This window comes from Macaca mulatta, chromosome 4, assembly GCF_049350105.2.
Source record: "Macaca mulatta isolate MMU2019108-1 chromosome 4, T2T-MMU8v2.0, whole genome shotgun sequence".
Classification (NCBI taxonomy): Eukaryota; Metazoa; Chordata; class Mammalia; order Primates; family Cercopithecidae; genus Macaca; species Macaca mulatta.
This window is the reverse complement of record NC_133409.1, coordinates 86468617-86496527: the sequence shown is the minus strand read 5'-3', so window position 1 is coordinate 86496527 and position 27911 is coordinate 86468617. Positions and strand designations below refer to the sequence as shown.

Genomic DNA, 27911 nt, shown 5'->3' with positions numbered 1-27911 from the left:
AGTCCCAGCTACTCGGGAAGGCTGAGGCAGGAGAATGGCGTGAACCCGGGAGACGGAGCTTGCAGTGAGCCGAGATCCGGCCACTGCACTCCAGCCTGGGCGACAGAGCGAGACTCCGTCTCCAGAAAAAAAAAAAAAAAAAAAAAGAAATATGTAATGGAATTGCTTCAAAAGCAGTCCCCAAAACAAAACTCATTTATTGTAGAAAGAGATGCCTAACTTTCACAGTTATTAAATATATACCTTGTTAAGTACTAGAAATTCAAGATGATTCAGTAATAACTGCTTCAAGATGATTCACTAATAACTGCATATCACTTATATTTGGGAAGATAAAATATGTACTTTTTTCCTTTAAATTTTACTTTGTTGGAAAGCAAATGAGTTGCTAAATATGTGCTGCATTTGGATTCAAATATTAAATTTAAGAATTTAAGGTTATTTGGACATACTTCTGTATACAGTTCCTTAAATGTTTTATGGTGCTTTTTTTTTTTAAGTAGAAAGGATTTTTTAAAAACTCAGTTAAAAAATTTAGTTATGGCACATGGACAGAGGGAGGGGAACACCACACACTGGGGCCTGTCAGGGGGTTGGGGGCTAGGGGAGGGATAGCATTAGGAGAAATACCTAATGCAGTGACGGCTTAATGGGTGCAGCAAACCACCATGGCACATGTATTCCTATGTAACAAAACTGCATGTTCTTCACATGTACCCCAGAATTTAAAGTATATTAAAAAAATGAGTTATGGCTCGGGCATGGTGGCTCATGCCTGTAATCCCAGCACTTTGGGAGGCCGAGGTGGATCACCTGAGGTCAGGAGTGTAAGACCAGCCTGGCCAACATGGCGAAACTCTGTCTCTACTAAAAATACAAAAATTAGTTGCGCATGGTGGCGGGCACCTGTAATCCCAGCTACTTGTGAGGCTAAGGTGGGAGAATCGCTTGCACTTGGGAGGCGGAGGTTCAGTGAGCCTAGCTATGAGGTAGCACCACTGCGCTCCAGCTCAGGGGTGACAGAGCAAGACTCCATCTCAAAAGAAATAAAAATAAAAATACAAAAATAGCAAAGCATGGTGGTGCATGCCTGTAGTCCCAGCTACTCAGAAGGCTGAGGTGTGAAGATTGCTTCAGTCCTGGAGGTTGAGGCTGCAGTAAGCCATGATCACGCCACCACAATCTAGCCTGGGCAATAGAGTGAGACCCTATCTCAAAACAAAAACAAATTACAGCATATATATATATATAATTTTTTTTTGTACGATGAAATGAATATGCATACCCTAATTATACAACAAAGATTGAGGAACTTAAACTCCTCGATCACATAGTATCTTGACAAAACTTTTTATTCTTAGTATCCCTTGAAAGTAGCTATTAGATGAAATAACAAAAACTTCTGATCAAGGTTTTAGCCCTTTTTATTGACCTTCTTTTCCTCATGATTCTCTCTCAAAGGATAAATTATATATTTCTTATATTTGAAAACATCAGATATCTAAGCCACATTACTATAGTCCTCAGAAACAATTCATTTCTTCAGCTCTTCATGCACAGCTGGATTGGTGCAGGCATTAGCTTGGAGCTCTTCTGCTTCTCCCTTGAAAGCAAACTCAGCAGACATTGGGTGTTCCTGGACCCCAGATTTCACAGCATGAGCTGCATAGTTAAGGCTGGTATTTTCACTCCAATGCCAGTAACCTGAGAAGGGGTTATAGAGCATTCCTACCACTGTTTGAACTGACAGACCATCTGAAAAAAAAATCAGAAAGAGTAGATTTAATAAATATTTTCCTTCCAATTTCCAAGAGTTTCATGCAACTCTCTGCATTAAAAATGCTGAGAATACACTAAATGGATAGGAAAAGAAGAAGGAAAAGAAGAAGAAAAAGGATTCCTAACTTAATCGGCAAATGTATTTTGTAACTAAGCACTAATCACAATTTAGTGCAGAACTTCAGTAAGTCGCAATTAGGACACATATTCCAAAGCAGTCTGCCTGGATTCAAATCCCAGCTCGGGTATCTATTATATGGTAACCATGGGCAAGCCACCTAACTTTCTAAATCTCAGTTTTCTTACATGTACAGAACTTTTATCACAGAACTGTTAGAATTAGATGAGCTATGTGTGTAAACTAGCACAATGCTTGGAGTTTGGTAGGTACTCAATAAATGTTAGCTGTCATTAAAAAATATGTGCCAACAGGAGATTGTCCCCATAACGCATCTTTAAAAGATTTTTTTCCTACTTTATTTTCTTTCTTTTTTTTGTGTGTGTGTGAGACAGAGTTTCACTCTGTCACCCAGACTGGAGTGCAGTGGCACAATCTCAACTCACTGCAACCTCCATCTCCTGATTTCAAGTGATTCTCCTGCCTCAGACTCTCAAGTAGCTGGGATTACAGTCATGCGCCACCACACCTGGCTAACTTTCTTTCTTTCTTTCTTTCTTTTTTTTGAGACGGAGTCTGGCTCTGTCGCCCAGGCTGGAGTGCAGTGGCCGGATCTCAGCTCACTGCAAGCTCCACCTCCCGGGTTTACGCCATTCTCCTGCCTCAGCCTCCAGAGTAGCTGGGACTACAGGCGCCTGCCACGTCGCCCGGCTAGTTTTTTGTATTTTTAGTAGAGACGGGGTTTCAACTTGTTAGCCAGGATGGTCTCGATCTCCTGACCTCGTGATCCACCCATCTCGGCCTCCCAAAGTGCTGGGATTACAGGCTTGAGCCACGGCGCCCGGCCATTTTTTCGTATTTTTAGTAGAGACAGGGTTTCGCCACATTGGCCAGGCTGGTCTCGAACTCCTGACCTCAAATAATCTGCCTGCCTCGGCCTCCCAAAATGCTGGGATTACAGGCATGAGCCACTGCGCGTGGCCTTACTTTATTTTCAACAAAGTTACTCACAGAAATCTTTAGAATTTACTACATCGCTATATACTGATAGTATTCCAAGTAAAATCAAGTTTACTGATAGACTTACATGAAAAAAAAAAACATAAGAAATATAGGAGTCTAAGTACTCAGTAGGAATACCAAATGCCAAATAAATGAACTGACAAGCACTATTACTCGACCGGAATTCATCACATAAATCGAGAGCTCACTCTGTGTAAAGCACAGCTAGGCTTAGAGAGTGCAAAAAGGAGACATAGTCCTGCCTTCAAGTAGCTTATGGGCTATAAAAGGATGAAAAAAAAAACTCCAAAATAACCATGAGGTCATGCTGTAAGTCATATAAAATACATAAAAAAGTGATACTGAAGTTCAAAATATATGTAACCGTGGTGGAATCAGGAAAAATAATATGTAAGATAAGCTGATACAAGTAGGGCTCAATAGGGCAGACCGAGAATGTGTAAATAACAGACATTTGTGTCTCTTTCTTAAACAAGTGAGAACTAAATAGCCAAAAAGTATTCATTGATCATCTGTTATCCGCTTGGCCCTGGGTTAGGGGGTGACAGGTAAAAGAGAAGTGGTATCTACTACTTAATCCTAACTTCAACGAGTTTATGACCTAATTGAGAAGATAAAACCAACATCCAAAAACATAGTGGCCTATTTTATTAAGTGCTAGGCTAAGTGTGTAATAATTACTGGCATATTAAAAGTTCAGTTAGGCCTGGAAAATTGGAAAAAATTCTCTTAATACTTACTTGATTCCAGAATGCTCTCTAGTGTTTCAGGTGAAACAAACTTCTCCCATGTATGAGTACCTTTTGGTACAATAGCTGCAATTTGCTCTGAAAAAACAATTCCCAAGGCATAGGAAAGCTGTGTTTTGTTGATTGTAGTAATGAATAAAGAACCACTGGGCTAAAAGAAATGAAATTATATAGAAGTAAAATGTAAAAGGTTAAGTGTATCAGTTAAGTAAAAGCTAAGTTTCCCCCTCCCTCCTCCTTTCTTCCAAATAATCTGAGTGCTGTTAAAATATATATGTATGAATAAAATATAATTCAGCAAAATAGCATTTTTTATTCTCTTGGGAAGTTCACTATAAAAGGCATTTTAGATGTACTCGGTGAGTATATACAACAGTGCTTACAACTCTTAAGATCATACATAATTATGATTTATATTTATATATTCTTTTGTACATACCAAACACTTTACAATAAAAATGAGATCAGGCTGCTCTTCCTTGTTACATGTCCACATTCACATTCTAACATATGTTAAAACAGTTTTCATTGTAAGGGCTGAGCCTGTCTTAACTTGTTTGTTACAGCACAGAGCTATACATCTTGTGCAGGGAAGTACTACCATTAAGTGTTCTCTCACTAAAACATTAATGATTAGGTTTGAACATTTTTTGTTTTTATTTCATTTTTATAAAAAATATAAAGAGTGGCTGGCCATGGTGGCTTATACCTATATTCCCAGCACTTTGAGAGGCTAAGGTGGGCAGATCACTTGAGATCAGGAGTTTGAAACCAGCCTGGCCAACATGGTGATACCCCCATCTCTACTAAAAATATAAAAATAAGCTGGGCATGGTGGCAAGTGCCTGTATTCCCAGCTACTCAGGAGGCTGAGGCAGGAGAATCACTTGAACACAGGAGGTGGAGGTTGAAGTGATATATATTTATATAAAGAGAACAACATAAGCACTGGGATGAATGCAAAGGACTTATAGGACTATTCAGTGTGCCATTTTATTTTATTTTTGAGACAGAGTCTTGCTCTGTCACCAAGGGTAGAGTGCAGCGGCACAATCTCAGCTTACTGCCACCTCCGCCTCCCGGGTTCAAGTGATTCTCCTGCCTCAGCCTCCCAAGTAGCTGGGATTACAGGTGGCTGCCACCACGCCCGGTTAATGTTTGTATTTTTAGTAGAGACAGGGTTTCATCATCTTGGCTGGTCAGGCTGGTCCCGAACTCCTGCCCTCATGATCCACCTGCCTTGGCCTCCCAAAGTGCTGGGATTACAGGTGTGAGCCACTGCGCCTGGCCTCAGTCTGCCACTTCATAGTAAATGTATTTATGGTGTTTCCTATGTTGCCTCACAAATGGCAAGGATATTAATGTCCCCTCTCTCTTTTATACATTCTCATTAGCCTGATGGGGAAAAAATGTCAAAGATTCCCTCCAAAATAATTACATTACTATAGACATATAGAAAGAAAGACAGAAAGAAAGGAGACTTGGGAGAAAGAGATAATATATCTTAGATACCACTCTAAGCCAAAAATAAAAAAGACAAGAGGGGACCATGAAATACTGGAGTATGCCTTTAAATTAAAAACAAACATATCCTACACTATATTATCACACATTTTAACTTTCCTCTGTAAAGCTCCAGTATTCTAAAATATCTTTTTTTCCTTTAGTGGCATGATCATAGCTCACTGCGACTTCAAACTCTGAAATATCTTAAGAATCACTTATAGGCCAGGCATGGTGGCTCATGCCTATAATTCTAGTGCTGAGGCAGGAGGACAGCTTGAGACCAGGAGTTCAAGACAAGCCTGGTCAACATAGCGAGACCCCCATCTCTACAAAAAATGTATTTAAAAAAACTGTCAGGTATGGTGCTGAGCACCTGTAGACATAGCTATTTGGGAGGCTGAGGCGGGAGGATCACTTGAGTCCAGGAGTTTGAGGTTATAGTGAGCTATGATGGTGCCACTGCACTCTAGCCTGGGTGACAGAGGAAGACCCTGTCTCTGGAAAAAAAAAAAAAAAGTCACTTATGAATATCTAATCTGTGTTCTACAAACTCATGCTCTAAGGAAATGGTGGTAAGCAATAGTCATTTTCAAAACATAGGCTTTACACTGAAGCAAAAATTAGTTTTAAACCCTACAATGCCAGCATCCCTCATATGTGTCAAAGAACCTCCATTCATACACACTGACTGACATATAAAACAAGAACTAACAATCAATTAAGAAGTTTTATTTGGAAAATAAGAGATAAGCCTAGTAAAACTCTACTTAAGAGGAAACAAGGGCGAGGCACAGTAGCTCATGCCTGTAATCCTAGCACTTTGGGAGGCTGAAGCGGCAGGATCCCTTGAGCCCAGGATTTTGAGACCAGCCTGGGCAACATAGGGAGACCCTGTCTCTACAAAAAAGTAAAATATAAAATTAAAAATTAAAATTAGCTGGACATGGTGTCATGCACCTGTGGTCCCAGCTACTTGAAAGGCTGAGATGGGAGCATGGCTTGAGCCCAGGAAATGGCTGCAGTGAGCAGTGATCTTGCCAGGACACTCTAGCCTGGGTGACACAGTAAGACCTTGTCAAGAAAAAAGAGGAAACACCAAGAAACTGTCACGGATTGAAGAAGACTAAGGAGAAATGACAACTAAATACATGCAGGAATCTGGTTTGGATCCTGTAACAGCAAACTGATATTAGCAAAAAAAAAAAAAAAAAAAAAATTTAACAAGCTCTGTAGTGCAGTTAATAAGTACAATGCTGATGTTAATTTCTTAGTTTTGAGAACGGTACCATGGGTTATATATAGGGCTAGAACTATAATGAGGTAAGTGAGGTTTCTAGGGCACAGAATTGAAACAGGCAACCCCTTTCAGGGTGTGCAAGTGCAGGGTCAGCACCTGAGAGGGGCTGTCTCCTGCAATTTCGTGCCCCAGGTGCCTCACTTGACTCATCCTAGTTCCTACCCTTATGATGTGAGATGTTAACCTAAGGGGAAGACAGGTGAAAGGCACACTGTACTATCTTTGCAATTTTGCTATAAATTTAAAATTACTTAAAAATAACATTTTTTTTTTAAAAAAGCTCTATTTCGATAAGAGCTAAGCATTTCATTCTTTTAGCTTTTGACTTTAGGTTGTCACCTCCTAAATATGTGAACAACAGAGTCAGTATAGTAATAATAATAATACTTCAGGGGGATTTATTAAAAGAAAACTTAGAACCACATTCAGAGAACGAAGTCTGTCGCAAATTATACTATATAAGCATAGTAAGTAGTGGAGAGAACCAAACTTGGAGTCAAATGGTCTGGCCTTAAGCCCCACTTACATGCCTAGTGACCTCTGACTTCTCACAAATCCTGAGTCCTCGTAGGTGAAAGGATATGATAACAATACCTGCCTCTCCTTCCTCACCTAGTTATAGGTAAGATCCAGTAAGATCATATTTATGAAATATTCTTTTATAAGCTGTAAACTATTATGCATTTACCCCGTACAGAATTACTTGTTATTTAAACTTATGATAATAATTATTTTTATTGATTTTTAAGTATTCACCCAAATCAATTTCTTTTTTTTTTTTTTTTTTTGAGAAAGAGTTTCACTCTTGTTGCCCAGGCACAATCTCAGCTCACTGCAACCTCTGCCTCCCAGGTTCAAGTGATTCTCCTGCCTCCGCCTCCCGAGAAGCTGGGATTACAGGCATGCGCCACTACACCCAGCTAACTTTGTATTTTTAGTAGACACAGGGTTTCTTCATGTTGGTCACGCTGGTCTCGAACTCCTGACCTCAGGTGATCCACCCGCCTCCGCCTCCCAAAGTGCTGGGATTACAGGTGTGAGCCACTATGCCTGGCCTCAAATCAATGTCTTATAATTGTCATTCAATATCTATTAAGTATTTAACCCTGACTACACCAATGGAAAAATACTGCTATAAGTGTATGGTTTTCCAGTGTTCAGCACCAATATTTTTCTTTTCTTTTTTTTTTTTTTTGGAGACAGGGTCTCACTTTGTTGCCCAGGCTGGAGTGCAGTGACGCAATTTCGTCTTACTGCAACCTCCACCTCCTAGGTTCAAGCAATTCTTGTGCCTCAGCCTCCTCAGTATCTGGGATTATAGGCGTGCACCAACATGTCCAGCTAACTTTTTCTATTTTTAGTAGAGACGGGGCTTCACCATGTTACCCAGGCTAATCTCGAACTCCTGGCCTCAAGTGATCTGCCCACCTTGGCCTCCCAAAGTCCTGGGATTACAGGCATAAGCCACCATATCCAACCAGCACTAACATTTTTCAAGATCCCTGGACATCCAATATACTAACAGGACACAGGAAGACCCTGGTAGTAAGGGAAAACCGAGGGGTAGACGAAATCTACAGCAGAGATGCTGTCCCCTTATCCAGGCTTCCTGGTTTCTTCTCTACTGTACCTTGCCTGCTGGACTGCTAATGCATTATGGACCATTTTATTGCTATAGATACATATACACACACTCAGAAGAAGAAACCAAGACATAAACTCCATAAGCCTTACTTTTAACACTTGACAGCAGCACTGTAAAAATGTTTCTAGATCAATCACATGTTCTACAACTTCAGAAGCTACCACAGCATCAAATGTTTCTGCAGTCTCTTCCACAATCTCTTCCAGGGAACACACTCTGTACTCTATTCTCTTATCCAGGACGGGATCAAATGATTTATGGCACTGTGCTGTTTTAATGTTCTCATCCACAGGATCGATTCCAATAACTGAAGCCCCAAGCCGCCCTAGAGGCTAATAGCATAAAAAGCTGTTACCCTCAGGAAGAAAATAGAACATATGTTAGCAATAAAAAGCTTATCAAAAATGAAACAAGATTAACCATGAGGTGATAAATACTGGACATCATTTATGGATACATGGAAATTCATATACATTTTCTCTAGTTTGTACACATTTGAAATTTTCCACAATCAAACACTTAAAGGTAAGAAGAACAATGAAAACAACAAAAAACTGATTAAAAAAAAAAAAAAAACTACTCGAAGACAGTGAAAAAAATTTTGTCTATGTACTCTAGACACATTTGCTTGCATATAGTACAGTATTAACATATTTAAAGTGCAATAAATGTAACAAGCCATTGAAAAAATTGCAATCATTTTTGAAATATTCAAATTTTCTAAAGAACAATCTTTTCTCAAAAGTTTTTTTTCTCTGACTAGAAATTTTTCATAACTAATTCTTCTCTCAGCTTTTGTATTTAGTCATTTCCCATGACATGCCCAAGTTTTTAAACACAGGTTGGCCAGGCACGGTGGCTCATGCCCATAATCCCAGCAGTTTGAGAGGCTGAGGTGGGTGGATTACCTGAGGTCAGGAGTTCAAGACCAGCCTGGCCAACATGGTGAAACCCTGTTTCTACTAAAAATTAGCCGGGCATGGTGGCGGGAGCCTGTAATCCCAGCTAGTCAGGAGGCTGAGGCAGGAGAATTGCTTGAAACTGGGAGGCGGAGGTTGCAGTGAGCTGAGATGGTGTCACTGCACCCCAACCTGGGCAACAACAGTCAAACTCTGCCTCAAAAAAAAAAAAAAAAAAAAAAAGATTAAAATCAATACTATGGAATTTTTTTTTTTTTTTTTTTTTTTTTTTTTTTGACAGAGTCTCTCTTTGTTGCCCAGGCTAGAGTGCAGTGGTGCGATCTCAGCTCACTGCAACCTCTGCCTCCCGGGTTCAAGCTATTCTCCTGCCTCAGCCTCCTGAGTAGCTGGGATTACAGGTGCCCGCTACCACGCCCAGCTAATCTTTGTATTTTTAGTAGAGACAGGGTTTCACCATGTTGGCCAGGCTGGTCTCGAACTCCTGACCTCAGGTGATCCACCCACCCCGGCCTCCCAACATGCATTTCTTTTTTTAATGAATAATATGATTTGTTGAAAGAATAAATGAGGCAGAAGTCTACTTCTTAATTTTTTTCCCCCAGTTAAAAATGGCAGGAAAGCTATCACTTACTTCAGTTAACAGCCCACCACCACAGCCAACGTCAAGAATCTTCATCCCAAACAAAGGTTTTCCTGGCTGGTGATTAGGAATTGTTTTCAGAAGATTGTCTCTTTTTAAAAAAATTCAAAACACACCAAAACAAATAATTAATTTTATCAATGAAAAGTCAAAAATGTATGCAGTTTCAAGGAACTATTAACCTCCATTTAAATACATTATTTATATTTTTGATAACTAGATCTTTCAACATTAAGCGACATTTAATTTATAAAACATTTTCAATAATAAAAAGCAGGAGGCTTAAAGGTCTGAAATAATCTAGTAGTAATTATGACTTAATTACTGTTCTAGTAATAATATAAGGAAAAATTTTTGAAATAATCTAGATTAACCTAATTTCAATTGCTTGAGATATCATGATACATGTTTTAACTTTGCTGTCAATACGTGCTAGACCCATTTCATGTCAGCAGCAAATAGGTTATTTTACAGAGCTTAGAAAAAGCAGATGGGAGACCTAATTTTCAGAATTTGTCTATATTCCCTTTGAAATAAAATGTCTTTTAATCTTCTCGGTGAGTGGTGTTTTCATGTATGAGCATGTAAACTGGCATCTAAATCAAGTAAACTTACTTCTAAGATAATCACAGTAATACTTTACCTATACAAACATATGTATACACACATATACACACAAGTATATATACACCTAACAGTATTGTAAACTAAACATATATATATATAGAGGATTATGCATAAATTTTAATTATACTTATATTAAAATAAACATTATTCATAATGAGGATATCTTAAGATATCTTCTATTACCATTAAAATTAATTGAATTCTAAGAATAACATGGATAGTGGTTAAGTAGAGCATTCTGGAAAGTTATACAGAAAAGACCCATTTCAAACGAAGTCCGTTCCATTCTTTAAACAGCAGCTAAAATGACTCCTTTACATCATAATTTAGATCATACCACTTTCCTTTGATGGGTTCTAATTATGCTCAAAATAAAATCTAAACTTTTAACCATAGCTTGCACTGCCCTGGGTTATTATGTGTGATGTCTAGTTAAAGGTGTCTCAGCAGTTTGAATAGAGTAATTCTCAAACTTGGTATACATCAGAATCATGTAAAAAGTTTGCTTAAAATGGAGTTCTGATCCCTCCACAGAGCAGTAGGTCCCTGATGACACATGATAATTTGCATTTCTAATGAGTTCCTAGGGGAACTAATGTCACTGTCCAGGGCCTACACTTTGAGAACCAGTGTTCTAGCTTACAAAAATGACATTTCTGTTTTTCTTTGCTTTACGATTTGTTGTAGTGATCCACAAAGTCAGTGGTATTAAAGGACGCCAGTGTTTCTCTTTTTGCTACATTGATTCTGGATGAACCAACAAAAACCAACCAGGAAGTTCCTTGAGGGCAAAGTCTGAGTCAGATATTCTGTGTCTGTTACAGTGCTTTGCCCAAAATTGTTTGATGAATACATAAATGGACAGAAGAACAAATGAACAATTTCTTAAATGTAAGCCCTGATGAACTCTTGCCTTTTCTTAACTCCCACAGCAACCTATAAGTTCCTGAAGCACATAGATTATGTTTCATTCATCTTAGAGTCTTTTACAGTCTAGTCCCTGAGCTCTGTATGAGGTAAGTTCTCAAAAAAAATTGTTGAATCAAACTTTACCAGAACTGCCTAAGTCAGTTTAGCCACAGTAGGTCTGTAGTTATAAAATGGCCTTGGGCCACGCATAGTGTCTCATGCCTGTAATCCCAGCACTTTGGGAGGCTGAGGCGGGCGGATCACCTGAGGTCAGGAGCTTGAGGTCAGCCTGGCCAACATAGTGAAACCCTGTCTCTACGAAAAATACAAAAATTAGCTGGGCATGGTAGCAGATGCCTGTAATCCCAGCTACTCAGGAGGCTGAGGCAGGAGAATCGCTTGAATCCAGGAGGTGGAGGTTGCAGTGAGCCAAGATCGTGACATCGCACTCCTGCCTGGGTGACAAAAGCGAGAGTCCATCTTAAAAATAAATAAATAAATAAATAAATAATAAAATAAAATAAAATGGCCTTGATGCCATAAGACCCTAGTTTGCTTTTATAAGAACTTAATTGTAATTAACTTGATAATGTACAAATAGGCTTCAACTTAAGCTATGAAAGCAGCCTAGACCTTGCATGATATTATTAAAAATTAATGGTTTCAAACAGTGGTAACTGAAAAGAATCTCCCTAATTTCCAAAGCAAACTTAATGTGCAGCATTTTTAACTAGGTATAAACTAAGAGAAAAAGGAATGTGAAATATGAATTCTTTAAAAGTTCCATTTAAAAAGACTTAGAGTTTCTGGAATGTTACCTAATAAATGGCACCCTCAGGTCATTCATGGAATGAAGAGGTGCATATATTCCTTGCTCATCCCACCATTTGTGAGCCAGGGCCAAGAAGGTTTTTACCTCACCGCTGTCGACAGTGGTTTGGGAAGTACTGTACAGTCTCGCCCAACGGTACCTAAGAGGTAAAAACAAAGAACCAGGCAAATACTGCTGTTTTGAAGAAATGTTTAACGTGGGATATATCATGTAGAAAGATAGTCTTATTTATAATTTATTATATTCTAAATCTGTATATTGCTCAATATTGATGCTTAAAACCAAGTTTTCTTATAATCACACTGCTTATAAATATATATATTCACAGATGAAACAAAATTACTTTCCAAGTAAGTTTCAATTCAAAACAGAACTTTATAAAACTTTGCCTTCTAATAATAATAATAATAATAATAATAGCTGGTTGGGTGTGGTGGCTCACATCTGTAATCCCAGCACTTTGGGAGGCCGAAAGGGGCAGATCAAGAGGTCAGGAGTCTGAGACCAGCCTGACCAACATGGTGAAACCCATCTCTACTAAAAATATAAAACTTAGCTGGGCATGGTGGTGTGTACCTCTAATCCCAGCTACTCAGGAGGCTGAGGCAGGAGAATCGCTTGAATCCGGGAGGTGGAGATTGCAGCAAGCCGAGATTGTGCCACTGCACTCCAACCTGGGCAACAGAGCGAGACTCTGTCTCAAAATAAATAAATAAATAAATAAATAAATAAATAAATAAATGCTACCATTTATTGAGCACTTATTAAATTCCAGGTATTGTTTAAGAGTTCCACATATATTACCTCACTTAACCCTTCCAACAACTCTGAAAGTGGGTACTATTATTATCTCTATTTTACAGATAAGAAAAGGGAGGCTCAGAGAGATTAAGTAAATGGTGGGGCCGGGATTTGAACACAGGTACCTCCATCTTCTCTGCTCCATTTCTCCTGCCACAATTCTAACCCAAGCACCCATCATCTCTTGCCTGAACTATTGTCCTAGCTTTCTAACTGGGAGCTGCTTCCTACCTCATCCCTTTCCAATCTGTTCTCCATGATGCATCTAGAGTGATTGTTCCAAAATACAAATCTGATTGTTATTTTCCTGAATAAAATGCTTCCATATCTTCCCAGTGCCATTAGAAAAAAGACCAAAATTCCTTAGCATAGTTTACAAAGTTCTGAATTATTTAGTGCTCAGTTTCCTCCCTTTCCAAACTCGCTTCCTTCTATTCTCCTCATTCTTCCCACTCCAGCCACATAGGTCCTTTTTCAGTTCTTTGGACTGGTCATGCACGCTGTTTCCTCAGGTACTTCACATAGGTTAGTTGTTCCCTCTGCCTGAAACATTCTTCCCACCTCCTTCCTTTCCTCTCCCAAACGCCTAATTAATTCCTTCTCATCCTTCAGATCTTAGTTTCAATTAAATGTTATCTAAGAATCTTCCCTGATCTGCTGCTCATGGTGGCTCACATCTGTAATCCCAGCATTTTGGGAGGCTGAGGCAGGTGGATCACCTGAGGTCAGGAGTTCCAGATTAGCCTGGCAAACATGGTGAAACCCTGTAGCCAGGCGTGGTGGCAGGTGCCTGTAATCTCAGCTACTTGGGAGGCTGAGGCATGAGAATTGCTTGAACCAGGGAGGTGGAGGCTACAGTGAGCTGAGATCATGCCACTACACTCCAGCCTGGGTGAAAGAGCAAGACTCTGTCTCAAACAAACAAACAAAAAAATCTTCCCTGATCCTCAAAACTGGGTCATGTTCCCCTCATCCCCCTATCCCCCTATTTTAACTCCTATACCACTTTGTACTTCTTCATGGGGCTGTGTGATTATCTGATCAATCATGTCTGTCTTCCACTAGACCACAAGCACTATGAAGGCAAGGCATGGACTGTCTTCCTTACCATTTTATTCTTAGTGACTAGTACAGTTCCTGGAACACGGTGCTCAGGAAGCACTTGGTAAATGAATAATCTGAAGGGAAAAGCCCAGAAAAGTATATAATTTGCCTAAAATTGTATTTAATTAAATGGAATCAAACAGGAATAACGTGGGATTAGACACTACACTGACTTCCATTTAGTAGTATATAGTATAGAAAAATCCTTCAAAGGGCTGCTTAGGTAAAAGATAATAAGGATGTTAACTTAGAAAAAGTAATGCCATTCACATTTTTATTACGTTTTTTTAGCCACATAACGAGAGCATATTCTATATTCATTACTTTTTTTTCTTTTGAGATTCAAATGTCATTCCTCTTTAATATTATCTTAGGAATATTAGCCCCCTTGTCCATGCTTCATGCAAAGCCTCAGTAATCAAGGACTAATTTACAATAGATAACAGTAGGTGATTGCTCATTTGACTAAGAATGATTTCATATAAACCCAATCTCAAAGGGGCTCATTTACAAGAAGGAGGAACAAGCACTTAGAAAACAGAGTTCAAGGCTGGGCACGGTGGCTCATGCCTGTAATCCCAGCACTTTGGGAGGCTGAGGTGGGTGGATCACTTGAGATCAGGAGTTCAAGACCAGCCTAGCCAACATGGTGAAACTCCTTCTCTACTAAAAATACAAAATTAGCCGGGTGTGGTGGCACATGCCTCTAATCCCAGCTACTCAGGAGGCTGAGGCAGGAGAACTGCTTGAACCTGGAAGGCGGAGGTTGCAGTGAGCTGAGATTGCGCCATTGCACTCTAGCCTGGGCAACAAGAGTGAGACTCTGTCTCAAAAAAAAAAAAAAAAAAAAAAAAAAAATTAGCTGGCTGTGGTGGCAGGCGCCTGTAATCCCATTGACTTGGGAGGCTGAGGCAGGAGACTCGCTTGAACCTGGGAGGTGGAGGTTGCAGTGAGCCAAGATCGCGCCATTTCACTCCAGCCTGGGCAACAAGAGCGAGACTCTGTCTCAAAAAAAAAAAAAATTAGCTGGCCGTGGTGGCAGATGCCTGTAATCCCATTGACTCGGGAGGCTGAGGCAGGAGAAACGCTTGAAGCCGGGAGGTGGAGGTTGCAGTGAGCTGAGATCGCACCATTGTACTCCAGCCTGGGCAATAGGAGTGAAACTCCGCCTCAAAAACAAACAAACAAACAGAGTTCAAGTATTAATGCTATACAATATTTTCACAAGGTTAAAAGTTGGCTTATAAAATATAAATATAGAAAGATATTACTTTCATTCAATTTTACTACCTTAGCCACCTTATCATATTTATGCAGCACCCAAATCATTTATGATTTCTAAAAATTTTAAAATACTATATTAGGTATTGTAAGTAATATTTATGATTTTAATCACTGCATTGTTTGTGTCTTGTCATAAGGACATTATAAGGAAATAAAAATTCTTCTCTAAGTAATAGTCTTATATTGAAAACAAAAGCTATCTCTGAATCTGAATGAAGGTTATTTATTGCCTGTATACTATATTATTCTATTACCATTTCTGTGGGTTTGAAACTCCCCAAATTTAAAAATTATTAGAAAATAAATTAGTTGAGACTACTTAAATAAACACAAGCTACTTTAATCAAACCACATGAACTATTACATACTGACTGGGTTTATTAAAGATAATACTAAAAACCTATTGCAAATAATTACGTGAATATTTGCCACGGTAATAATAAACTCACCTGAAACTCTTTATTCTGTTCAGACAGGAAAAGGTCATCCTGTAGGATTTGAACCACATGGTTCTGTATTCATTGAAAACCCCTGGTTTAATCTGTAGTATCCAACTGAGCTGGTTCTTCACATAAACTGAAAAAAAAAAAAAAATTAAATATCTAGAGAAAAGCATTGCACAGCAAGAATCCCTCATATGCATGTAATTGAAGATTTTATTTTATTTTATTATTTATTTTGTTTTAGAGTCTTGCTCTGCCACCCAGGTTGGAGTGTAATGGCACAATCACGGCTTACTGCAGCCTCCACCTCCTGGGCTCAAGCAATCCTCCCACCTCAGCTTCCCAAGTAGTGGGGACTACAGGCACATGCCACCATGCCCAGCTAACTTTTGTTGTTATTGTCATTGTTGAGATGGGGTCTCCCTATGTTGCTCAGGCTGGTCTGAAACTCCTGGGCTCAAGGGATACTCCTGCCTCAGCCTCCCAAAGTGCTGGGATTCACCGGGCCTGGACAAAATTTTATTTTATATGGTAATGCTATGTTACATTACAATTGATAAACAAAGGGTTTTTGTTTGTTTTTTACTTAAGATTTTACCTAAAAAGTAAAATAAAAGTTTTATGTTCCACTATCTAACTCTAACCCAGATATTTCTAAAATTATTAGCCAAAACAAGTAATGCATATGTTTATAAAGTTTTTCATGCCATTAGTTTTTACATCTACATTATGTACATAAAATGACAGGAATGATATTCAAATATAAAATGTTATGTTTTAAACTAGGATAATATTAATTCTGAAATTGTCAAAATTAGTTCAAATTCTGTCAATTCCATATTAGCTACATGAAATGAATTTTTACATATTTACATTTTTACATTAGCTACATGAAATGAATTTTTACAAATGAATTTTACATATTTTACATTTTTACAACACCCTTTACAGAGGAAAAAAAAGTATGTGTATATATAACCTAAAATAAACATTCACCCATTCTATATGCTCAACTTACACAGGGGCCTACTTTATGAGCCAGTAGCTGTGTTGCAGAACACTCAGTTGTTCAATAAACATTCAGACAAAGTAGACTTTAGAGCAAAGAAAGTACCAGAAACAAAGAGGGGCATTACATCACAATAAAAGGGATAATCCACCAAGAAGAAAAAGCAATACTGTATGCACCAGCAAGGCACAGTGGCTCATGCTTGTAATGCCAGCGCTTTGGGAGGCTGAGGCAAGCAGATCATCTGATGTCATGAGTTCAAGACCAGCTGCTCAACATGGTGAAACACCATCTCTACCAAAAAATACAAAAATTAGCCAGGCGTGGTGGCATGTGCCTGTATCCCAGCTACCCGGGAGGCTGAGGCAGGAGAATCACAGAAACCCGGGAGGCAGAGGCTGCAGTGAGCTGAGATCGAGCCACTGTACTCCAGCCTGGGCAATGGAGCAAGACTCTGTCTTGAAAAAACTATGTACACCACAAACAACAGAATTTCAAAACACATAAAGACTCATAGAAATGAAATGAGAAATAAACAAATCCACAATTGTAAGTTGGAGACTTCAACACTCCTGTCTCAGTAATTGATAGAACCACTGGATAGAAAACCAGCAGGGATAAAGAAGAACTGAACAAGACCATTATTCAATACAATCTACTTAAAATGTGTAAAACACTTCCCCCAAACAACAAAATACACATTCTTTCAAGCATGCATGGAACATTCATAAAGATAGACCATGTCCTGAGACACAAAACAAATCTTCACAACTTTAAGTGAGATCACACAAACTATATTTTTGACTGTAATAGGATCAAATAAATAATAGAACAATAACAGTAAAAAGCAAAACACTTGGGAATTAAACAACATACTTCTAAACAATCCATAAGTCAAAGACAAGTCTCAGGGATATTTTGAAAATTGAAGTAAATGAAAATAAATATACTACATATAAAAATTGGTGGATATAACTAAAGGAGTACTGAGAGGGCAATTTATATCACTAAAATTGTCGTATTGAAAAGGAAGAAAGGGCCAGGCATGGTGGCTCACACCTGTAATCCCAGCACTTTGGGCACTTTGGTAGGCCGAGGCAAGCAGATCACATGAGGTCAGGAGTTCAAGACCAGTCTGGCCAACATAGTAAAACCCTGTCTCTACTAAAAATACAAAAATTAGCCGGGAATGGTGGTACACACCTGTAGTCCCAGCTACCTGGGAGGCTGAGACAGAAGAATCGCTTGAACCTGGGAGATGGAGGTTGCAGTGAGCCAAGATTGCGTCACTGCACTCCAACCTGGGTAATGGAGTAAGACTCTGTCTCAAAAAAAAAAAGAAAAGAAAAGAAAAGAAAAAAGAAAAGTAAGAAAGGCCTCAAATCAACAATCTAAGTTTCCACCTCAAGAACTAGAAAAAGGAGAGCAAAATAAACATAAAGCAAGAAAGCGGAAATCAGAAAATGATAAAAATAGAAATCAGCCAGATGAGGGGGCTCATATCTATAAACCCAGAGCTTTGGGAGTCCATGGCAATTGATCACTTGAGGTCAGGAGTTCGAGACCAGGCTGGTCAACATGATGAAAGTCTATCTCTGCTAAAAATACAAAAATTAGCCAGACATGGTGGCACATGCCTGTAATCCCAGTGACTCTGGAGACTGAGGCACAAGAATCTCTTGAACCTGGGAGGCAGAGGTTGCAGTGAGCCGAGATGGTGCCTCTGCATTCCAGCCTGGGTGACAGAGTGAGACTCTGTGCCAATAAATAAATAAATAAATAAATAAATAAATAAAAATGAAAATCAATGACATTGAAAACAAAGCCATAGAAAATATATCAAATCTGAAATTAATTCACTGCAAAAATCAATAAAATTGATAAGCCTCCAGCAAAGCTGACAAAGAAAAGATGTAAATCACCAACATCAAGAAATAAAGAAAGGATATTACTATAGACCTCCAGACATTAAAAGGTTGACAAGAGAATACTACAAATAACTCTACACTCAGAAGTTCTACAATTTAGACAAAATGGACTAATTCTATAAAAACACAAACTACCAAAATTCATATAGGATAAAATAGAGAGCCTGAATAACTGATAACTACTAAAGAAATTGGATTCATAGTTAGAAACCTGAAAAACAAATCTCCAGTCTTGGATGGCTTCGCTGGTGAATTCTACTAAACACTTAAAGAGATAACAACCAATTCTACTTAATCTCTTAAAAAAATAGAAGGGTAAGGAATACTTCCCAGGCCATTTTATGAAGTCAACATTACTCTGATACAAAAATCAAAGAGTACAGCAAAGACTACAGACCAATTCGTCTCAGGAACAGACATAAAAATTCTTAGCAAATATTAGCACAATATAATTCAGCAACATATAAATAGAACAATACAGCACAACCACGTGAGATTTATTCCAGGTATGCAACACACAATATAATTCAGCAACATATAAATAAAACAATACAGCACAACCACGTGAGATTTATTCCAGGTATGCAACACTAGTTCAACATTTAAAAAATCAGTTAATATAATCGACCATATTAACAAAAAAAAAAAGAGTAACACACCAGGCGGGGCGGCTCACACCTGTAGTTCCAGCACTTTGGGAGGCTGAAGAGTCAAGATTGTTTGAGCCCAGGAGTTCGAGACAAGTCTGGGCAACCTAGTGAGACCCTATCTCTACAGAAAAACTTTAAAAATTAGCCAGGTATAGTGGTGTGCATCCATGGTCCTTGCTACTGAGGAGATTGAGATGGGAAGACTGTTTGAGCCTGGGAGGCAGAGGCTGCAGTGAGCCATGATTGTACCACTGCACTCCAGCCTGGGAGACAGAGCAATACTGTCTCAAAAAACAAACAAGTGAAAACCAAAAACCAAAACAAAACAAATACCAAACATAATCATGTTGATTGATACAAAGTATTTAACAAAATCCATATCCATTACGATTAAAAACTTTTGGCAAACTAAGAATGAAAGGGAAATTATTTTACAAAACAGCTATAAAAACCTATAGCTCATGTAGTACTTAATAGTGAAAGACTCAGCCCTTTCCCCCTAAAATCAGAAACAAGGTAAACACATCCATTCTCACTACTCTTATTCAACATAGTACTGAAAGTCTTATTCAGTGCAATTAGGCAAGAAAAGGAAATAAAAGGTATACAGAATGTTAAGGAAGAAATTAAACTGTCCCTATTGTCTATATAGAAAATCCTAAGAAATCTTTAAAAGGCTCCTGGAACTAATAAGTGAATTCAGAAAGGTCAAAGATTAAAGGCCAGGCGTGGTGGCTCACACCTGTAATCCCAGCACTTTGGGAGGCTGAGCTGGGAGGATCACCTGAGGTCGGGAGTTCGAGACCAGCCTGACCAACATGGAGAAACCCTGTCTCTACTAAAAATACCAAATGAGCTGGGCATAGTGGTGCATGCCTGTAATCCCAGCTACTCGGGAGGCTGAGGCAGGACAATTGCTTGAACCCAGGAGGTGGAGGTTGTGGTGAGTAGAGGTTGTGCCATTGCACTCCAGCCTGGGCAAGAAGAGCAAAACTCTGTCTCAAAAAAAAAACGAAAGGTCAAAGATTACAAAGGTAACACAAAAATCAGTCTTGTTTCTATATATTAACAGTGAACAAGTGGAAGGCAAAATTCAAAATGTAAAATGCCTTATCATTTTAAATCATTCCAAAAAAATTTTCATTGTTGCATAAATCAAACAAAAACATGTACAGAATCTATATGCTTAAAATTACACAACACTGATAAAATAAATCAAAGAATAAACGTGAGACATATTGGAAAATTCAACATAGTAAAAACATCAGTTTTCCCCAAACTGACCTATACATTTAATACAATTCCTATCAAAATCTCAATAGCCTTTTTTTTTTCGGTAGACACAGACATACTGACTTTAAAATTGATATAGAAAGGCAAAATAGGCCAGGCGTGGTGGCTCATGCCTGTAATCCCAGCACTTTGGGAGGTTGAGGCAGGTGGATCACTTGAGGTTAGGAGGTTGAGACTAGTCTGGCCAACATGGTGAAACCCCGTCTCTACTAAAAATAAAAAAAATTAGCCAGGCGTGGTGGTGGGCACCTGTAATATGAGCTACTCAGGGGGCTGAGGCAGGAGAATTGCTTGAACCCAGGAGGCAGAGGTTGCAGTGAGCTGAGATCGCACCATTACACTCTACTATGGGTGACAAGAGCGAAACTCTGTCTCAAAAACTAAATAAGTAAATAAACAAAAAACTTACGTATACACGCACACACACACACACATCCTCACTCTCTCCCACAATGAGTGCATGTACTGGTGGCATAAACCAAATAAGGTCTGTAGTGGAGTCAATTAATTATACTAAAGTTGATTTCCTGGCTTCAACAACGTGCTATGGATGGTATCACCAAGGAACTGGGTGAATAGTATATGGAAATTCTCTCTGTGTGTTTGGGGTTCTTGTTTTGTTTTGTTTTTTGGGGGAACAGGGTCTCACTCTGTCGCCCAAATGGGACTGAAGAGGCATGATCTCAGCTCACTGCAATCTCCGCCTCCCAGTTTCAAGTGATTCTCCCACCTCAGCCTCCCAAGAAACTGGGACTATAGGTGCACACGCCACCATGCCTGGCTAACTTTTTGTATTTTTAGTAGACACGGGCTTTTACCATGTTGGCCAGCCTGATCTCAAACTCTTGACTTCAAGTGATCCGCCTGCCTCGGCCTCCCAAAGTGTTGGGATTACAGGCATGAGCCACCGCACCCAGCCTCTCTGTGCTATTTTTGCCATTTCTTGTGTCTGAAATTATTTCAAAATCAAAAATTTTAAAAAATCAGAAAGTACAAAAGGGTACAGTACAAAGTATCTTTCCTACTCCTGACTGTAGCTATCTAGTTTCTCTCCCTACAAACAACCAGTCTTACTAGATTTGTATGTAAGATTCCAGAGGCATTTTATACATACACAATCATTTTAAAGTATCAGTTTCTCATTTTATATAAAATGTAGCATAATACACTCATTCTTCTGAATGTTTTTCCACACCTACCAACATATCTTGGAAATTATTTCATATTTTTTAAAAGGCTACGTGCTAATTCATTGTGTGGCTATATTATTTATTTAAGGAGTTCCCTAATGATGGGCATTTGGGTAATTATCAACACTATGAGATTAGGGCCGGGTGAGCACCTGTAGTCCCAGTTACTCGAGAGGCTGGGGCACAAGAATCACTTGAACCTGGGAGGTGGATATTGCAGTGGGCGAGCTCACGCCACTGCACTCCAGCCTGGGCAAAAGAGTGAGACTCCGTCTCAAAATAACAACAACAACAACAACAACAACTAGAGATTAAATGACATAGGTTTTTTTCATTTCATATGTGTTTCAGAGTCCCTGTAGGTAAAATTTCAAGAATGATGTCAAAGGGTATGTGCATTTGTAAATCTCTAATTGCCACTAAATAGATGTTGAACCAATTTACAATCCTTTGGGTAATATATGAGAGTGCCTCATGTTGGTTTTCCCACACTGTCACCCATACAATGTGTTAACCTTTTTTTTTTTTTTTTTTTTTTTTTTTTTTTTTTTTTTTTTTTTTTGAGACAGAGTCTCAGTCGCCGAGGCTGGAGTGCAGGGGCGCGATCTTGGCTCACTGTAAGCTCCACCTCCCGGGTTCACGCTATTCTCCTGCCTCAGCCTCCCGAGTAGCTAGGACTACGGGCACCTGCCACCACACCCGGCTAATTTTTTGTATTTTTAGTAGAGACGGGGTTTCACCGTGTTAGCCAGGATGGTCTCAATCTCCTGACCTTGTGATCTACCCGCCTTGACCTCCCAAAGTGCTGGCCTGAGCCACAGCACCCAGCCTATGTTAAACATTTTTATGTTTGCTAATCAAATACATGAAAATGATATCTTAGTGTAGTTTTAATTAGTTTTTGTTTTTGAGACAGGGTCTCACTCTGTCACCTGGGCTGGAGTGCAGTGGCACAACCTCTGCTCACTACAACCTCCGCCAACGTCGCCCAAGCAATCCTCCCACCTCAGCCTCCCGAGCAGCTGGGACTATAAACTTGGGCCCCCATGCCCAGCTAATGTAGTTTCAATCTATCATGAGTGAGGTTAAGCATCTTTTCTTAAGTTTAATGGTCATTTATATTTCACATTTTGTCTTTTTGTAGTCTCTGCACACTTCTCTCCTGAGCTTATATTTATTTGGTTTTATTTTTTAATCAGCCCTTCACAGTCCATCCCAAATCCATTACAATGTTCTTTTTTAATAAAGTTCATGTGTCTAGGCTTTTGCTCATTTTATTTATTTATTTATTTACTTATTTACTTACTTATGAAACAGGGTCCAGCTGTGTTGCCCAGGCTGGAGTGCAGTGGTGCGTTCATGACTCACTGTAGCCTCTACCTCCCGGGCTCAAGTCATCCTCCTACCTCAGCCTATTCAGTAGCGAAGTCCACAGGAGCACACCACCATGCCCAGCTAAATTTTGTATTTTTCTTTTTTTTTTTTGTAGAGACAGGGTTTTGCTATGCTGCCCAGGGTGGTTTCAAACTCCTCAGCTCAAGTGATCCACCTGCCTCGGCCTCCCAAAGTGCTGGGATTAAAGGTGCTCCGCTTGGCTTTTGTTCATTTTATTTCCTTTTCCACCAACTCTATCTGGACTACCTTTTAAGACCCAGTTCAAATATCACCTGCTGTATGACTTTAGGTAGATAGATGAAATATTATTAAAGAATAAAGTTTAACTATATAAACTGTGATACATAGATAAGGACATATAAGGTATTACTATTATGAAACTAAGCCTTAGAAATTTTAACAATATCTGCCTTCTACAGACAGAAAACCCCTGATCTCTCTCTTACCTCCTCTATTTCTGGAAAATGAATCCCTAAGTTATCAGTATTGCTACAATTCTCAAGAGGTTTAAAAACCACCTTAGACCAGATGCAGTGGCTCGATGCCTGTAATCCAAACACATTGGGAGACCAAGGTGGGTGGACCGCTTGAGCCCAGGAATTCAAGGCCAGCCTAGACAATGTGGTGAAACACCTTCTCTACTAAAAATATAAAAATTAGCCGTGCATTGTGGTGCCTGCTTGTAGTTCCAGCTACTTGGGAGGCTGAGGTGGGAGGACCGATTGAGCCAGGGAGGCCAAGGCTGCCATGAACTGTGGTCATGCCACTGCATTCTAGCCTGGGGTACAGAGCAAGACCTTGTCTCAAAAAAATAATTAATTAATCTAAAAAGTAAAAATAAAAACAACTCTACCATCTGACCACAACTGAAAGAGAGTAATTGAGTTTGTATTTAAACAGAATGCTACCAATTCCTTCTCTACCTTGAATCTGTGATCATCCTGGTATTTGAGATTTTAAAGGAATGGGAAAAGGTTTTTTTCATTTTATTTATTGAAAAGTCATTTATTCAGCACCCACCAGGCACCATGCTGATGGTGAATAAAACAGGTAACAGACTTTTACCCTGCCAATATTTTATTTCCAGCAATCATAATTTATTGTCTGGATTACTCTAAGGTCTTCCTGGGCCTAGACTTGCCTGCTTCCGTCCCACTTTCTATGTAGACAGCTGTGAAGACAGCTATATAGACAGCTGCCAAGTGTTATTTCCTAAACATAAATCTGCTCATGTTGCTTCTTCAGTAATTTCCACTGTCCACAGGATAGTGTACCTCAGGAGGTGTGCCTGGCCTTTCATGAATGTGTCATGGACAAAAAGGCCTCTTGCCTCATCCCTTGCCACCCCCTGCCTTTACCTCCGGCCCTCCACCTACAAATTTTACTTTTCAAGGAACATTTTGTGGTTACTCACAAACTTTCTCACAGATTCTCAAGCCGGTCCTTTCCCCTTTCCAACTGCTTTTTTTTTTTCTTTTGAGACAGAGTCTTACTCTGTTGCTTAGGCTGGAGTGCAATGGCGTGATCTTGGCTTACTGCAACCTCTGCCTCCCAGGTTCAAGCGATTTTCCTGCCTCAGCCTCCCGAGTAGCTGGGATCACAAGCGCCCACTGCCACGCCCGGCTAATTTTGTATTTTTAGTAGAGATGGGGTTTCGCCATGTTGGCCAGGCTGGTCTCGAACACCTGACCTCAAGTGAGCTGCCTGCCTTGGCCAACTGCTTCTAAAACTGACCACCTCCTTCAGGATTTCGCTAAATATCCCATTCAAGAAGTTTCCTTGATCCCAATTATGGATTACAGGCTCCTTCTATGTTCACCCCTCAAAAACTGGAACTAGGTTTACTGTATCTTTTCTAAATTTTTGATTATAAAAGACACATACATTTACTAAAAAAAAGTTCATTAAAAGCAAAGCATATAAAGGATAAAATGACAGAAAATCACCTACTCTACCACAGGCAATCACTGCAAAATTTCTCTATATATCTCCACCTATAACTCCAAGTTCATTATCCATACTGATTTGTAACTTTTCTTTGTTTTTGGCTTCTTCCAGGAAACAATGAAACTTTACTTTCTTAACACTATATCTTATTATTTTTCCATGTGGATACAAATAGATTTAAATCATTTTTATTGGCTGCACTATTTTTCCACTGTATGATAGTACCAGCTAATAACCTTTATTAATGGGCGGTTAGATTCTCCATTTTTTTGTTCATTATATCCTGATCTTAGGTCTATCCTAACATTTTTAAAGAGATCCTTGCGGCGTCATTCATTTCTAAATTCCCAGTGCTCATAACAGTGTCTGGCATACAGTATTTGTTAAGAGTTCCATGTAAAAGATGAGCTTGTTTCTACTTAACACTGAGAGTTCGAAAATCAGACTGTCTACAAGCACCGAGCAGTGCGTTATTTTCTTGATTTCATTTGCAAATGCAGTCTGTTGAATTAACCTATTAATCAAAAAGTAGTACAGCTGCCTTAAATTCTTTCTGAAAAAACAGCAAGCTTTGTGCAAACAAAACACAGATACAAAGCTATGCATAACTACGAGGCGCGAGTTACTCCTGCCCCGACAAAGGAAAGATGCATGACCTTCAAGACCGCAGCACACGCAGAGTGGGTCTACGGCTCCTGGGGCAAGGAGCTCAGCCACCAGACACCCGCGGCCTGCGCTTTTCCAGACAGGACCACTGGTACTGAGTTCTTTACCCCGACGTCCGCCAAGGGGACTATGCCAGGTTTACAATGGAGAAAGCTGGGACCAGGGCCAAGCCTCAGGTTTCGCGCTGACCCCTCGCGAGCTCCAGCTACAACCCACCGCCCCACCCCCAGCGCATGCGCAGAGCTGCGAGCCCTCGCAATGGACTGCATGCGAGGGACCTCCGCACACACTCACCCGAGGAAATTAGAGGACGTACAGCTTTTGTATTACGGCCTCCAGGCCCCAGCACTCTTAAAAACCAACCCCCCGAGGAGCCCAGCTTACCGCCGCCCCACATTGCGACAAACGATCCCACCTCTTTTCCGGTCCCTCTCGAAAAAAGATCCCCAACATCAAGGTTCCGAGATCCACTTTCGCCCTCTGCAGCCGACTTTTTTTTTTCTCCTTTGCGGAGTCTGTTCAGTTGCCCAGGCTGGAGTACAGTCCCTCATCTGGGATCACTGCAATCTCCGCCACTCGGGTTCAAGCGATTCTCCATGTTGGCTGGTCTCCAATTCCTGACCTCCTCAGGTGATCCACCCGCCTTGGCCTCCCAAAGTGCTGGGATTACAGGCGTGAGCCACCGCGCCCGGCCTGCAGCCAACTTTCATGATTGTATCGAGTGTTGTGTATGTATGGCTATACTTTCACGCTCATCTAGCAAACTGTACATGAGATGAAACTGTAAGATATTTTTACTATCATAAACTTTGAAGATCCTTTATTTCTATAAGACCACCTGAAACCTCATGTTCAAAGTTGACCTCAATCAGGCCATTACTTTGTGCTGTGTGATCTTTTATTGCCATGTAGCTCTATTTCACACTTAACAGATGTCTCTTCAAGGACTTTTATATTCCTGTAAGACGCTGACCCTAATGCTAAGAATCGCAAGAGTATGGGAGCACGTCTTCCTCAAGGGAAGAATTCTTTCTCCTTTCAAGGCACTCAAATATCAGATGGCCAGAAGGCCAAATGTAAAACTTATTTTCTGCAAATGACTATTATCCTGTACCGGGTATATACATCATGTAGTAGGAGGCGTTTGTGGCTCCGTCTAGGCAAACTTCATTTAGAGCTAGGAACAGTGATCAGTAACATTCTACCTCTAAATGCACAAAAAGTCTTTCTTTGGGTAAGAACAATGACAAATCTCCAACATTGAAGGCAAAAAAATATTCCGTATTTTCAACAGGCAGGGTCAAATTGGTAAAGGGTTCTTTCAATTAGTGAAATTTACCATTCAGGAATAGTTTTTTTTTTTTTTTTTTTTTGAGACAGCCTCACTCTGTTGCTCAGGCTGGAGTGCAGTGGCACGATCTCAGCTCACTGCAACCTCCGCACCCCCAGGCTCAGGTGATTCTCATGCCTCAGCCTCCTGAGTAGCTGGGATTACAGGTGTATGCCACCACTCCCGGCTAATTTTTGTAGTTTCAGTCAGGGTTTCACCATGTTGGCCAGGCTGGTCTCAAACTCCTGACTTCAGGTGATCTGCCTGCCTCAGCCTCCCAAAGTTCTGGGATTACAGGTGTGAGCCACCCCACCCAGACAGGAATAGTCTTTCATTTATGGTTCTTAGCTAAAATATTGACCTCCTCCTAAGAGTGGTCGCACTTTTCAGTTGCTATGTCCTCTTCAGAGCTCCTCTACCCTTAGATACATGATCATCTCTCCACATGAAGGCAGAAAGCTCTGCACAAAAGAAAATGTAGCATGTGTTACATTTATTGGAGTGACACATCCAAGGAAAAAGCAAACTACAAGCATGATTAAATAAAGTTCTAGGAGCTTTGTACGTACTTTCTTTGAATGTACCACACTTCAATGGGCTTCAAAGCCTTTCCAATACATTTTCAGTTTAACAAGAAAGGGAATCAATGATTTGCCTTAATGCTGACGAGAAGTACGTCTTTTAAACACCCAGAATTAGTCTGGCCCAGATAAGCAAAACTAACTAATAGTACTTCTCGCTACAAACATCAACAAAAGGTTTTCCCAATGACTCTTAAACCTAAGTGGTATTGGAAAGTTGTATTGGCTGTAATGCAGCATATGGC

The 27911-nt window shown here is 39.8% G+C and overlaps 1 protein-coding gene across 2 annotated transcripts; it reads right to left on the bottom strand.

The window, feature by feature from the left end:
• Positions 1 to 1406: 1406 nt before the first annotated feature.
• On the bottom strand, positions 1407 to 26168 carry COQ3 (coenzyme Q3, methyltransferase). Of its 2 annotated transcripts, none has more exons than XM_015136969.3 (7): positions 26050 to 26168; positions 15684 to 15810; positions 12032 to 12184; positions 9669 to 9768; positions 8207 to 8449; positions 3661 to 3820; positions 1407 to 1755 (listed from the first exon to the last, which is right to left on the bottom strand). In XM_015136969.3, the coding sequence occupies exons 1-7, from the start codon at positions 26150 to 26152 to the stop codon at positions 1535 to 1537; spliced, it is 1107 nt and encodes a 368-aa protein (XP_014992455.2). In that variant the 5' UTR covers positions 26153 to 26168; the 3' UTR covers positions 1407 to 1534. The 2 variants fall into 2 exon arrangements, with proteins under 2 accessions (XP_014992455.2, XP_014992456.2); XM_015136970.3 differs by having other exon boundaries at positions 26140 to 26168.
• Between the last annotated feature and the right edge of the window lie 1743 nt (positions 26169 to 27911).